At 52.1% G+C, this 14,391-nt stretch overlaps 1 protein-coding gene across 1 annotated transcript; it reads right to left on the bottom strand.

Moving 5' to 3' along the window:
• Positions 1-2,103: 2,103 nt before the first annotated feature.
• LOC122421603 (cytochrome P450 2F3) lies at positions 2,104-13,624 on the bottom strand. Its single transcript, XM_043437760.1, has 10 exons — positions 13,475-13,624; positions 12,025-12,216; positions 11,771-11,933; positions 9,175-9,324; positions 6,382-6,542; positions 5,898-6,074; positions 5,355-5,496; positions 4,406-4,593; positions 3,736-3,877; positions 2,104-2,588 (listed from the first exon to the last, which is right to left on the bottom strand). Exons 2-10 carry the CDS (start codon positions 12,193-12,195, stop codon positions 2,407-2,409), a joined length of 1,476 nt encoding a protein of 491 aa, XP_043293695.1. The 5' UTR covers positions 12,196-12,216; positions 13,475-13,624; the 3' UTR covers positions 2,104-2,406.
• Between the last annotated feature and the right edge of the window lie 767 nt (positions 13,625-14,391).

Genomic DNA, 14,391 nt, shown 5'->3' with positions numbered 1-14,391 from the left:
TCTTTTTTTCTCTGTCTCTCTCTAATTCAGACTCTGTTTCTCTCAGTCTGTTTTTGGCTGAATCCTTGTAAATGTCTCTCTTCCTGCCTTGTCTCTATTTCATCTCTTGAAGTTTCTCTCCAGTTCTCTTTTTGTCCTCTCAGATCACTGTCTTTCTTCAGCTCTGTGCCTCTCTTAATTTCCATCTTGGCTTTAGCATCTCCTTGTCTTCCTTCTCTTTGGACATCTCTGTCTCTCCCCTTTTCTCAATTCCTCTCTTGCTCCTCCTCTGTCTCTCACTCCCAGTCTTTGATTTTCAGGATCTCACTCTATGTATCTTTCTGTCTCTTCCTGTCTGTCTCTTTCTGTCTCTTTTTCTTCACCATGTGTTTCTCTTTGCTGTCTCTCCATCTTTCTTTTCAGTGTGAATCTCCTTTTCCCCCTCCACCTCTGCATCCCTGCCTGGGCCTTGGGGCAGACTCAGCTTGGGGTGGGAACAGCACGGGGATTAGGGAGCCGCTGCCCCATGTGGGGACTGCCTATAGCCTCCCTCTAGCTGGCCCCATACCCATGTCGCAACTTCTGAATGCCCTTGGGGAGACTCCACTCAGGGAGCGGCCTCCCATGTCACCTCTGCCCCTGGCTGGGGGGCCAGCCTCATTCTTTCTGCCTCCAGCTCAGTGAAGCTTGAGATGCCTGCTCTGAGAAAAGCTACTGTCAGCAGGATTGTCAGCTTGTCAAATCCAGTCCCAGGTTGGGAGGCCCCATGCCTGGGACTGCTATCCCCACCCCAAAGGGAGGAACTGCAAGACAAAGAGATAATCCAGTGAGAGGGATGAGAAATGAGGGAGAGTTTCAGTCTTCCAGTGCCTCACTTCCCCATTCATTGCCCTTCCTCTCTGTCTTTCCCTGGTCATTGTTTTGTTTCTTTCTTTGTCTTTATCTTCTATTCTCTTTACCTCCCTAGGTCTCAGTTCTTGTATCTCTCTACTTTCCTCTGTGTCTCTGACTCATAAGATTTCGAAGAGCAGGGTGGGAGCCAGAAGATCTGCTTTCTACACCCGGCTCTGCTCGTTTCTGACTGTGTGATCTTGGGCAAGTCACTTCACCTCTCTGAGCAGCCTCAGTTTTGCTGTAAAAATATATAATAGCACTTCCCCGGTGGTCCAGTGGTTAAGAATCCGCCTGCCAATGCAGAACATGAGTTTGATCCCTAGTCTGAGAAGATCCCACATACTGAGGGGCAACTAAGCCCCTGTGTCATAACTGCTGAAGTCTGCACACCCTAGAGCCCATGCTCCACAACAAGAGAAGCCACTGCAATGAGGAATCTGTGCACCGCAACTAGACTAGCCCCTCCCCCGTTCACTGCAACTAGAGAAAGCGTGTGTGCAGCAAGGAAGACCCAGTGCGGCCAAAAATAAATAAAAGCCTACCTTATTTAAAACAATGTATAACAAAGTTGCTTTGCATCATGTGTATGTGTACTAAATCGTTTCAGTCATGTCCAACTCTTTGCGACCCTATGGACTATAGCCTGCCAGGCTCCTCTGTCCATGGGATACTCCAGGCAACAATACTGGAGTGGGTTGCCATGCCTGCCTCCAAGGGATCTTCCCCACTCAGGGATGGAAGCCGCCTCTCTTATGTCTCCTGTATTAGCAGGCAGGTTCTTTACCACTAGCACCACCTGGCTTTGCCCCATAGGAAGATTTAAATAAGGCATTTGGACCAGTGTGTGAATAGGAAGCACTAGGTAAGTAGTAGTACTTGTGATTTCCCAGTCTCCGTGTCTGTTTATTTCTCTGTATCTCTCACGTTCTCTGCTTACATCTCCATCTTTGTACACCAGTCTGCATCTCTGGCAGACCTAGTCCATACCTCTCTGGGCTGCTGTCTTTTTCTTGGCCTTGGTTTCTTTACCTCTATCTTCACTCAGGCCTCCCAGCCTTTACCTCCCAGTCTGTCTCCAGGAAACACTTTCTCCCATTTTTTTTTTAAACCTCCCTAAGAGTGAGGGTTGAATGCATCCAAACCAGGTGTCTCCCTTCTCTGCAGCCAGACCTTCCTTCTGTCCATCTTAGAGGACTGTCCTCCCTTTAATTCAGCCAAGGTAGGTTTGAATCTATTCTAAAGATAATTTAATAGAAACTGATAGAAAAAGCCTCCTCCACCAAAGGGTGTGCAGTAGAACGAATTCTGTGGATTAAACAAGGCACGTGCTTTCCCTTCCCCATGGCTTTTTCTGCTTCGGGGGCGCAGAAGGTAAAGACAGGCATGTTGGGGAAGGGCATGCAGCTGGCGCAAGGTGATGGGAAGCGAGTGTGACAGCGAGAGGGATGGGGCGCAGGGGAACGAGACGATGGCCCGAAGCACCTCTCCAGGGAGGCCTCATCGCTCACAGACGAATCTGGAAGGGATGCGGCGTCAGCGCGCGCGCACGCAGAGCTGGTAAGGCCGGGGCAGATTGCCGAGACCGGTGCTGAGCGGGGTCAGATCGATGTCCTCGGGCGCCCCCAGCGGCTGCAGCGAGAAGCTCTGCAGGATGGTGGTGAAGTAGAGGAAGAGCTCCATGCGCGCCAGCGCCTCGCCCAGGCACAGCCGGCGTCCTGCAGGGAGAAAGGACGGGGAGGAGCGATAAGACAAAGTGGGGGTGAAGCCCTCCTCCACTTTCAGAGGAAAGCATGAGACTAATGACTGGGGACTCACAGACCCATCCATCTAAAGGTCCGGGACAGACAGTTTAAGTATATCGTGGACCTCCTACAAGTGCAGCCTTGCAGGGATTCGAATCCTGACTACCATTACTAGTTCTGTGATCTTGGGCAAGCCAGAGTTTCTGGGTAGGTAAATGGGGAGGATAATAGTGCTTCATTAGGTTGCTATGAGGGACTTGCCTGGTGGCTCAGACTGTGAAGAATCTGCCTGCAATGCAGGAGACCTGGGTTGGATCCCTGGGTCAGGAAGATCCTTTGGAGAAGGGAATGGCTACCCACCCCAGTATTATTGCCTGGAGAATTCCACGGACAGAGGAGCCTGGAAACCACTGAGCAACTAACGTTTTCACTTTTTTTCAGGTTTTTGTGAAAGGTAAATGGAGGTGAAACAGAATATAATGCTATGTCAGTTTTAGTATGTGTGTGCCCTCGCTGCTCTAAGCCCTACTATCAATTAATTTTGTCCTTATAACAACTCCCAGAGGTGGGCCTTTTTATGATCACTATTTTATAGATGTAAAACCCGAAGCACAGAGAAGGGAAGGAGCAAATCCAAGGCCAAGTGGCTAGAATATAACAAAGCTGGGGTCTGGCAGCAAAGTGCATCTCTTAGCCATCACTCTTACAGTTCTCAGAGGTAACACTGGTGCACTGTAGGCAATGTAGGTTACCTATTATTATGCACCCTACTCCCTTTTCGAACACTGAGTTAAGCAGGAAAGATTTTTTTTTCAGCCGTTTAAAGACCAAAGCCAAGAAAAACCAGAACCACTTCAACTGCACCACCCAGTGGAGAGACTGATAATGACCGTGTCCAAGTTAGATGACAATCCTGTCTCCCTGCCTCCCTCCACAAGGCTTTCAGTTGCTGTCAGCCTGTAGGGGAAGACTTGGGAAGGAGAAAGGATGTCCATGCATCTAAAGCTTAGGATCGGGTGGGATGAAGAAGTAAAAGGATCTGGAGAGTTGAATTAGGCTTGGGGAATGCAGGTGGAATATTGGGCCAGAAAGACTGACCGTTGCCTCCCACCACTCTCACCGGCTGAGAAAGGCATGAAGGCGGGATTCTTCTTGAAGGACATATTGGCATCCAGAAAATGTTCAGGGTTGAATTCCTTGGGCTTCAGAAATTGGCTGGGGTCATTGTGGACTGTATTAAGGAGGGTGATGACATCCGTGCCCTGCATGGGTGGGGAGGCAGAATCAGTGGCTGGTTAGAAGGGCTGGGAGGTTCCCAGTAGAGGATTTTCACTCTACAGAGCCTGGGTCTCTATCAGTAGTCCAGGAAATGGGTGTGGGTGTCTAGGGTTCCCAGTGATGGGTGCTGAAAACCATTCTTTTGGGGTCTGAGGTAGGGATGTGGGATACCCTCCTTGTAGAAACAAATCTGGGGTTCCTGGGGAGGGAGTAAGGTCTTCCAGAACAGTGTTTAGGTACCGGAGGTCCCCAGAATGAAGTCTCAGACCTTGGGGATTTCAGAGAGGAGTACTAGGGGTCACAGGGAAGGGGCCTGGTGTTCAGGACAGGGTCCAGTCTAGTATGGTATAGGATGAAGTCTTGGGAAGGGGCTGAGGTTCTGGATTTAAGGGCCTCAGATGTCTGTTGCTAGGGCCTGGGTCTTCCTTGCTAGAACCCTGGATGCCTGTATCAAGAGTGTGGGATGCCTCTTCCTAAGGTTTTAGGTATGGTTTGCCAAGTGTCCACCTCACCTTGGGTATCGTGAAGCCTCGAAAGTTCGTGTCCCGAGTGACACGGTGCGGCAAGCTCATGGGGATGATGTCTGCGACGCGCTGCACTTCGTGGATCACCGCCTCTGTGTAAGGCATCGCCGCTCGGTCCTCCACTGTCGGCAGCCGCTCGCGTCCCACCACGCGGTCGATTTCCTCCTGGACGCGGACTGGGGTGGGAGGAGGGGAGAGCGGTTGTTGAGGGGATCAGCAGACTCGGCTCTGCCGAGAAGAGGTGTGTGCATGCGTGTGGAAGCAATCCAGCCACTGCTTTCCAGTCGGGGTCGGGGTCGGGGGTCGGGGGCCGCTGCAAGGGTGCATGTGAAGGTTAGACGGAGGTTCAGAGGGAGGGTTGGGTTCAGAGATGCAGTGAGGGCGAAAGTTTCGTTCCCGCCTGGGCTTTCAGGGGCGAGGTTGTGCGGACGGGGTACGGGGCTGCTTGGAGTCCAGGTCCCACATGGGATTGCCGGCGGGGCTTCGAGGACTAGGGCCGCCGGAGGATGGATGGAGTGAGCGGGGTGTGCAGGACAGCTGAGAAATCAGGGGTGGCGCGGGCGGCAAAGACCCAGTAGGTCTCCGCACAGCGTCCAGGCGGCCAGGAAGGTTCAGGGGAAGACCCAGAAGCGGGGTTTGGGAAGGCGGGGTCGCAGGCCGTGCGCTGGGAGGGGAGGGGTTCTTGGGCAGGCCCGGGCTCTGGGCGTCTGTGCGAGTTGTGTGTGCAGGGTCAGAGATGGGTCCCAAAGCAAGACCTTGCGGACGGGGTCTCCGTCCGGACAGAAGTATGCGAATCGGGGGAGCCACGTGAGTGGGGTCAGCCTCCGGTGGGCTTGCGGGTTTGGCTGTGGGACCCAGGAGTGAGCTGGGGGCTCTCGCTACCAGGCACACTGGGCGGGCGCTCCAGGTCTGTGGGCGGGGCTCCCGGCGCTCGCACCTTGCACTTTTGGATACTTCATGAGCAGGAGGAAGGCATGGCGCAGCGTGGTACCCACGGTCTCGGTGCCGCCGAAGAGCAGATTGTGTGTGGTCATCAGCAGAGTATCCATGATGAAGTGGCTCAGCGGGTCCTGCTTTTCCTGCAGGGGTTAAGGGCCGGGGATGTGAGCCAAGGCGGAGGGAGATCTTTGTGCGCCGAGACCCTGCGACCCGCTCCTCGCAGACCTGCACGGCTGCTACTGGGTGCCAGTTCAGCGCCTCCTCTGTTCAATTTCCTTTCCTTGGGGGATCTGAGGAGCGCGGAGGGCAGGGAAGGGAAAATCTCAGCCATGCGGCCGATAAAATAAACCTTGAAGGACTTTTTAATGAGCCTGTTAATTGGCGGAGGCCCTGAGTGGCCCCAGAAGAGCCAGATGATCCAACTTCACTTCCTGGATGTGGGGAGTTCACACCCAAACGCGCTCATCTCGAGATCCTTGTTGGTTCGAAGCAGGATGGAAGGTCAGATCAGAGATGGGACTTCCAGGTAGGGCTTACTTACCTGTGCCATCTTGGTAAGGAAGCAATCAATGAAGTCCCGGGGAGAGTCTGGGTCAAGGGAAGCCTGGTGTTCACGGACGCTGCGGGCGATGAGGTCCTTCATGCGTCCGTAATTCTTAAAAAGGCGTCGGTGTGGCCCGGGCACCCAGTCCAGGAGGTTCGGAAAGATATTGTACATCTAAGGATGGAGCAGAGTCGGAGGGATTGGGAGGAGCAGGCAGATGAGAAGATAAGGTGAAAGTGTGTGTGTGTGTGTGTGTGTGTGTGTGTGTGTGTGTGTGTGTGTGTGTGTAGGGTGGGGCGGGGCCTGTGTGTCAGCAGAGCCCCTGCCGAGTGGGCGGGGCCGCATACCTCGGGGGCGGGGTCAGACGGAGAGGGCGGGGCCAATAGCAGTTGCTTCCCTACCCACTGCTTCCCCGATAGCCCTGAACTGGCTGGACGCCCCCCCCCCCAACCCTGTCGCCCGTGGAATTCGGTCTCCTGACCTCTCCCCAGGGGCTGCTCATGATTTGGAAGTTTTCATTGATGAGGTGGATAATGGTGAGCAGACGGTCGTCGTCGTAGTCGAAACGGGAGCCGAAGATCACAGAGCAGATAATGTTGGACACGGAGCGGCTCACCACAAACGTGGGGTCGAAGGGCTTGCCTGAAGGTGAAGGGCGAGTGGGTCAAGGGGCATGGCTCCGGAGACACAGTATACGACACACCAGGCCCCAGGCAGCAACCGCACGACATCCAACCCAAGCATGTCAGTGTGACTCACAGCACTGAACGCCTGCTCCTGGCCACCTAACAGGGCACAACAGCACCCACAAAGCATCTGGCTACACAGCAGACAGCACAGAACGCACGTTCCCCTACAGTACATCGACGGCAATCCTAAACAGCTGCACGGGGTATTCTTGGTGACGCAATACACAGCATACACACAGTACAACTTTACACCCAGTGCCTGACAACACTACAGCCTCACTCAGCAACGGCACACAGCAACGCAACACCTCACACCCAATGATCTGATGACCCAGCAGGTCACAGAAAGCACTACCAATACAGCGCATCCCCACACTGGCCGGAACAGTCACACAACAGCACAGCCCGGAAAACTGAATCTGGAGTTAACTAGACATAGTCTGGATTTTGGCTTGGCCTCTTAGTCTACATGTGACCTAGGGGAACCAAATTCCCTTCTCTGAGCCTCAGTTTCCCCATCTGTAAAATGGGCTTGATGATAGTCTTCTCCTCATGGGGCTCTTATAAATAGTCAGTACATGTTTGGCTGGGAAATGCTTAGCCAAGGGCCGTCATGCCATCATGAACCAAAGAAGGGTGGTATGGTAGGCTGAGTAATGCCCCCCGCCATGCTACCCGCCCCCCCCACCAAGATGTCCATGTCCCAATTCCAAAAGCCTGTGCATATGTAATTAAATTAGAGATCTTGGGATGGGAGATTATTCTGGATTATCTAGGTGGGTTTAATGTAATCACCTGGGTCCTTATAAGGAAGCAAAGGATGTGAGTAGAAAAGGTGATGTGATGGGAATTCCCTGGTGGTCCAGTGGTTGGTTCTTTGTGCTTCTACTGTCAATTCCTGGTTGGGGAACTAAGATCAAGCTGCACAGTGTGGCCAACCCCCAATCCCCCAAAAAGTGATGTGGTGGTGGAAAGAGGGAGAGAGAGAGGAAGAGACATTGGTGGATGCTATGCTGCTGGCTTTGAAGATGAAGGAAGGGGCTACAAGCTGAAGAATGCAGGCAGCCTCTAGAGGCTAAAAAAGGTGAGGAATTGGATTGTTCTCTAGAACCTCCAGAAGTCAACTCTGCTGACCCAGTTTAAACTTTGGACCCCCAGAACTGGAGGAGAATAAATTTGTCTTGTTTTAAGTCACTAAATTTGTGGTAGTTTGTTGCAGCAGCAACAGGAAAATAATTCAGGCAGTTATTATTCTTTTACTTACATCACATCATTTAATCCCTGAGCTATTACCTGCCAGTTCTCCCCCCAGAGTCAGCAAGATTTGGAGATCAGGGTAGAGGGCCATTTACCTTTCTCTGCCTCAATTTCTTCTCCTGTAAAATGGGGTTTATGATAGTACTTACTTCTGAGGTTTGGGTGATTTCTCTTTTTTAAAGGAGAACTGAAATTTTTAAATTTACTTTGGCCATGCTGTGCAGCATGCCAGGTCTTAGTTCCTGAACGAGGGGTGGAAACTGCACCCCTTGAAGTGGAGGTGTGGAGCCTGAACCACTGGCCCACCAGGGACGTCCCTGGGTGATTTTTCAAGGAGGTGATATACACAGAGTTTTGGAACAGTGCTGGCATATGGTAAGTAAGCATCACCTTAAATGTTGATTAACTTCTTTTTCATGGTCGACAGCTTTGACCTGGGTTTATATCCCATCTTGGGCACTTCCCAGGCATGTGACTAACCTGTCTAGGCCTCAGCTTTATCTCTTGTAGTAACTCCCTAGGTTTTCTGGGAGGGTGCAACTTGTCAACACATGCAAAGAGTTTACCATAGTACCCGAAATCCTGTAAGCTCTGGATAAATGGGTATTAATGTTTGGCATGAGGACTTTGGTATCTAAGACTTAGGTTTAAATCTTGGTTCTTCTACTTTCTAGCTTTATCATTTCAAGCTGGTTGCTCAATCTCTCTGTGCCTCAGTCTTCTCATCTGCAAAATGGATTGTTCCAAGGCTTAAGGGGCTTATGACTGAAAATGTGCTTAGCACAGGCCCCCACACATGGTGAGTTTTCAAGAGCAGCAGCAGCAGCATATTGCCCTCCACAATGACAGGAGCAGCGCTCAAAATACCACACAGAGACAGCACAACAAAGGGGCCAGGACATATTCTGCCACCCTGTGCATGCATGCTAAGTTGCTTCAGTTGTGTCCAATCCTACGACCCTATGGACCATAGCTTGCCAGGCTCCTCTGTCCATGGGATTCTCCAGGCAAGAATACTGGAGTGGGTGGCCAGGGGATCTTCTCCAGGGGATCTTCTCAACCCAGGGATTGAAACCGCTTCTCTGACATCTGCACTGGTAGGCAGGTTCTTTACCACTAGCGCCACCTGGGACGCCCACTGTCACCTTACCTCAAGGAAACACAGCGTCACAAACTGATCCACCTCCAGGGGGCGCCTCTCATCACTGGTCGAGTGAGAAGCCTCCAGGAGTTCTGAGTTCACACCCATGTATGGTATGGGGCTGCCCTGACCCCCTAAGTAGGCTGGAGATGAATGAGGGGTGTGGGTTGCATGTGGGGAACCGGACCTTGAGTTTTCCGAAGCTCCTCCAGCAGGAAGTGGCCTTCTTCCAGGATCCGCTCCTCAATGGTTCTCTTACCCATGCCGAAGTTGCGCAGAATTTGAACAGAATACTTTCTAAGGGCCTTCCACCGGTCTCCATTGGAGAAGGCAATGCCTGGGTAGAAGGGAAGGGGCCAGCTCCACCAATGACCTTTTCCCAAGACCGCTGTCAACTGAATCCCCTTTCCCGATGTCTGATAAGAGAAAGACCCAGAGTTTGGAATCTCCCCCCAGCTCTGCCAGTAAGTCCTTCCAGACCCTCGGCTGGGTCAGGTACCTCCTTTGAGCTTCCATAGGGCCATGGGCTTTTCTCCCCACAGTCCTGCTTACCCTGTCTCTGTTTCTGCTATCACAGACCTGACCACTCTGAGCTGTCACTGTCTGACAAGGAACCTGCCCCTTCAGTGAACTGTGAAGGCGGGATGGGGCCTGTCTTGGCCATCACTGTGCTCCTAGCATTGTCCAGTGCAGGGTTCACCACCCACAAGGTGCTGGTGATTGCTTATCGATTAATGAGTGCACAAATAAGGGAGAGAAGCCAGAAAAATAAACCTTGAGACACTAGGAACTCATCTAGGAGTGAGACAGATCCTGTTCTCTTTTCTCCCTAGACTTGGGGATTCTTTATGCAGGCTGGTTATTCTTCCAGAATACTCTTCCTTTGCTGTCTGCTCCTGAGTGGTCACTTCTATCTTTTAGATCACTACTCGGAGGTCCCTTACTCCAGGAAGCCTTGGCTGGTGCTTCCTTCCTGGCTGGCTCAGGTGTTTCCTCTGGGCTCCCACGGCTCTGCGGGCTTCCCCTATCCCAGACCTGACTGTGCGGTGTCTTTGACTGGGCTAGGAGCTGCAATAGGATATGCGGCCTCACATGTGTTCATCTCTGAGTCCTCTAGTCCTCCAGTCCTCAGAGAACTGGATGCTAAAGAGGAAGAAAGTATTGTGTTTTGCCTTTTATTGTGTGCATCGACCTCTCGTAGCAGCCTTCTCATGATAATAGACTGAGGGTCAGAAAGGGGAGTGCCCAAAGGTGCAGGCTAGGCGGCAGAACCCTGCTGTTACCCTCTGTACTGAATAATTAGATGCTGGCTATTTTTAGTAACAGATGATGTATATATATATCCAGATGTTTTCTGTGTAAGAGTAGCGGGGGGCATTTCTCTACCTCCTTGCGTCTGGACAGGTGAGGTCATAAGATCAAGCTAGGAGACATGAAGGCAGCAAGTGTACTCAGTATCCAATAGGTGTTCTTTCTTTCTCTCTTTTTTTTAAACTAGAACTTTCCAACTTCAAATCCTGGGGCAGCTGGGACCCATCTAGTGTAAGGGCAAGGGGGAGCCTTAGTGATTCTTTAGGGGGAGACGAATAGTCCAGGATACAGGTCTCCAGGACCCCCTTTTCATTTAGAGCAACTTTCTTCTTTCCCTCCCACCTCCCTCCCCCTCCCTCTTTTCCTCTTTCCTTCCTTTTCTTTTTGTTCTTTCTTTCTCATACATTGGGCCATGCCACATGGCTTCCTTTGAGTAACAGATTTATGTTACAAAAAATCCACAGGACTAAGTGAGTTCCAGACCTACAGAGGACAAGATACTGAGCTAGGAGAGGTTTGGAGTGAGTGATGTGAGTTGCTGGGTGGGTGGGGATAAAGTTGGGTGTGAGTTGGGATGGGGATGAGGGGAGATAACGGGGTAGATGAGAAGTTGGGTCTGAGATTAGTGTGGGGATGGAACTGGGTAGAATGAGAGTGATTGGTAGACTGGGGTTGAGATTGAGCTTGGGGTTGGGTCGATATGTGGTAGGATTGGTTTTGGTGACAGTAGTGGGATATAGGTCAAAAGTGAGACCTAAGGACTGTGAACTTCAGTAGGTGACTGAGATAGAAAATGGGGCTGGGGAGGAAAATGATAATGGGATTGAGTTTGACTGAAGGATCAGGATGTTAACACTAGATGTTAGTATGGAGATTGAGAGAGGTTTGTAGTGGGAATGGAGGCTGCAGTGAGGTGTAGTCGATGTTGAGAGAGAGATGGAGTTGAGATTGAAATGGGGAACCTGGAAGCAGGGTTGGGGGGACAGGGGAGAGGTGGACAATGCAGTCTGGGGCCAGATAATTTAGCCGCTTGACTGAGATGGAAGTGTGATGATGTGGTCAGGATAGAGAGAGGCATTGTGATGAGAGTAGGGTTGGAGGTGGGTGGAGATGGGAATGGGTATAGAAGTAGAATTCAAGATGGCCAAGGGAGGGATTTCCCTGGAAGTCCAGTGGTTAAGACTCTGCTTCAAATGCAGGGAGTATGAGTTCCATCCTTGGTCAGGGAACTGAGAGCCCACATGCCGCATGGCACAGCCAAAGAAAGAAGAAGAAAAAAAAAAGGTGGTGGTGGGATTTGGGGGTGGTGAAGGTGGGGCAGACTTCACCCTACTTGGCTCCACTCTGCCTGGCGTCATCAGTGAGATCAGAAGTCCTGAGTGTCACCAAAATTGAGAGGACATTCTTCTACCCTTATTCCCTTCCTCAGTGTGGAATGGGTTGGGAGTGGAGGAGGTGGGGAGCAGGCTTACCATTGCCCTTGGTGAATTTGAGAAAGACAGGGTAGTCGCCACGGCCGCCAAACTCCTCCGCCTGGTCCACCAGCGCCTCCTTCACGGCCTGGTACCCGCTGAGGACCACCACCCGTCTGGGTCCCAGGTACACTGTGTAAACTGCGCCGAATTCCTTGCTCAGCTGCAGGTAAGAAGACGGAGGTCACAGTGGGCTCTGGGGCCAGGGACCCCTCTCCCTTATCCCTCCCTTCACCCAAGCCCAGTCCTTTGACCTTGGTGAGGGACGTCAGCATATCTTGGGAGCGAAGCTGCAGCAAGTTTCCCAGGAATGGGAGGGCCCTGGGGCCTGGGGGCAGCCGGCCCTTGCCCTTTGAGCCGGTGGTCAGGAGTAGACAGACGAGAGCCAGGATCAGGAACAAGATGGCTGTGCTTATGCTGTCCATGATGCAGGCAGTTGCAGGCACCTGGGTTGGGAGTTGGGTGGGGGGGAGTGGGAGAAGGCAGCGCTGGGGAGGGAGTGGGATCCTTTCACTCCTCACCTCCTCCTGGAACTTGCCTCCCCCAGACCCCAGAAATGGGAGCAGATGGAGAGAAAAAAGGAAGTAGAGAGAGGGAGAGACTGGGGAAAGGCCAGGGGATGGGGGAAGAGATGGAAGGAGAGGGGGAGGGAGGGAGAGAGAGAAAAAAGGGCATGAGGGAGTCAAAATACAGAGAGACAGAAATCAAGACCCATGGAGAGGGACAGAAGAAAGATAGAGACCGAGAGACAGAGACTAAGGCAGAGTTACATGTGGAGATAATGAGGAGACAAAAAACAGAGTGAGCTCTCTGGATATCTGTGGATGTCTGCCTTCTATGTATCTATGTATCTGTCTATCAGGAGTCAGACACAACAACAACAATTATCTGTCTATCTGTTGTCTATCTTCAGTCTGTTTTCTATCTATGTCTGTCTACTTAACTATCTGCCTGCCTATCTATCGCTTATCATCTATCATCTTTCATATAGTGAGATAGAGAGATAGAGAGACACAGGGACTGAGACAGACAAATCAAGACAGAGAAATAGCCGGAGAGAGAGAAATCACAGAAAGACAGGCAGACAGAGAGAGACTAGAGAGGGAGATAGAACTAGAGAAGACACGGAGCTAAAGAAAGAGACGAGAGAGGTGGGGAGACAGAGCTATGTCCTGACTGAGAGACATACAGATGGGCACGGACAGATAGGAGGAAGAGGGTGACAAGCAGATGGAGGGAAGAGGCAGAGGCAGACCCCGAGGCCGGTGGAGAAGAGAGTGACAGAGACAGAAGAGAGAGATACACAGAGACAGAGAGACACTCAGATGGACAGACGGACAGACAGACAGGCAGGGAACGTGCGACGGAGGCAGGCAGAGACAGAGAGACCGAGACAGATGGAGACAGCGGGAGCGCAGAAGCAGAAACAGGCCGAAAGGTGTCCTGAACCCAGGAGTCACATTTCAGAGAGAGATGCCCCCTGGCTGGGTGAAGTGTCACAAAGAGTGCGCAGGACCAAGCCCTGGCTCAGAACACTTTGGTAAATTCAAGAACAGGGTCCCAGAGACAGCCCCCTGAGAGGTAGACCTGGAGACCCCTCAGACGGGCTGACGAGGCAGACCCTGGCCAGTCTCAGGACAGGGAGATGGAGCCAGTGACCCTCTCTCTTGAGAATCACCCCCTCTTCTGTGACCAGCCCCCTACCTGCTGAGCTGCTGAGGTGTGTGCTGGAGGGACCAGTCCGGCTGGCAGCAGCTGCTCCAGATGTGTGCCCAGGAGCTCAGAACTGAGGGGTGGGGGCTGCTCTTAAATCCCCTCTGCCCACCCCCTGCTTGCCACCCTTTTCCCTTGTTATCCAGTGGCTTTTAATCCCTCCCACTTCCCTGTGTTACTTGCCTGGGCCGGGCCTCACAGCCAGCTGGAATGATGCCTCGAAAGAGTGCCTTGGGAGCCCTGCCTTCTCCTCCCCTGGGCTGATCCTACCTCTTCTCACTGTGGCCAGTGCTGGCCATCTGTCCTGGAATGGGGGTGAAGTCTCTGTTTTTTGTTGTTGTTGCCCCTGGGGATCCTGGATCTAGTTCTGGGTCTGGTTTAGAGTTGCAGGGCTTGGGCACAGTGAAGGGGTAGGGATGAGGTTGGGGTCTCTGTCCTGAGGTGGGAAAGGTTTCTCATTCTCTGGGGCCCCATTTTCACAACTCTTCTCACCCTTCTCTGTCTCCTGCAGTTTGTCTCTGAAATTCTGTATGTGTCTCTGCTTTGGCCTCTGCATCTTCTTGTCTCTTTTTTATGTCTCCGTCGCTCCCCGTCTCTGTTCCTCTGTGTCTCTGTCTTTCACCATCTCTTCTGCCCCCTGATTTTCTTTGTGACCTTTCTCTTTTCTCTCTGCTTCTCTCTCTCCGCAGTCTTTCTCAGTTGCTGTCTCCTCCTGACTGTCTGAGTGTCTCTCTGTCTCTCACACCTCTAAGAGGTGGCGTGCAGTAAACAGGACTGAAGCCAGATTGAGGATCAAGGAAGATTTGGGAGAAGGGCAGGGCAGGGCAGGCAGAAACCTCACAAGACAGGGCCTCAGATGTGAAGGATACCCCTGCGACTACCCACCTCCACTTCTGCCTCTCTCCTAA

The sequence above is a fragment of the Cervus canadensis genome, chromosome 18 (genome assembly GCF_019320065.1).
Source record: "Cervus canadensis isolate Bull #8, Minnesota chromosome 18, ASM1932006v1, whole genome shotgun sequence".
NCBI classification, from domain to species: Eukaryota; Metazoa; Chordata; class Mammalia; order Artiodactyla; family Cervidae; genus Cervus; species Cervus canadensis.
The sequence above is the reverse complement of the archived record's forward strand: the minus strand, read 5'-3'. Positions and strand labels throughout refer to the sequence as shown.

Coding starts and splice junctions, on each gene's coding strand:
- LOC122421603 (XM_043437760.1), bottom strand. CDS start 12,195: ATGGACAGCATAAGCACAGCCATCTTGTTCCTGATCCTGGCTCTCGTC. Junction 9,325..11,770: donor CAAATTCACCAAGGGCAATG/GTAAGCCTGCTC, acceptor CCTTCTACCCAG/GCATTGCCTTCTCCAATGGA. Junction 4,594..5,354: donor GAAGTATCCAAAAGTGCAAG/GTGCGAGCGCCG, acceptor CTCCCACCCCAG/TCCGCGTCCAGGAGGAAATC.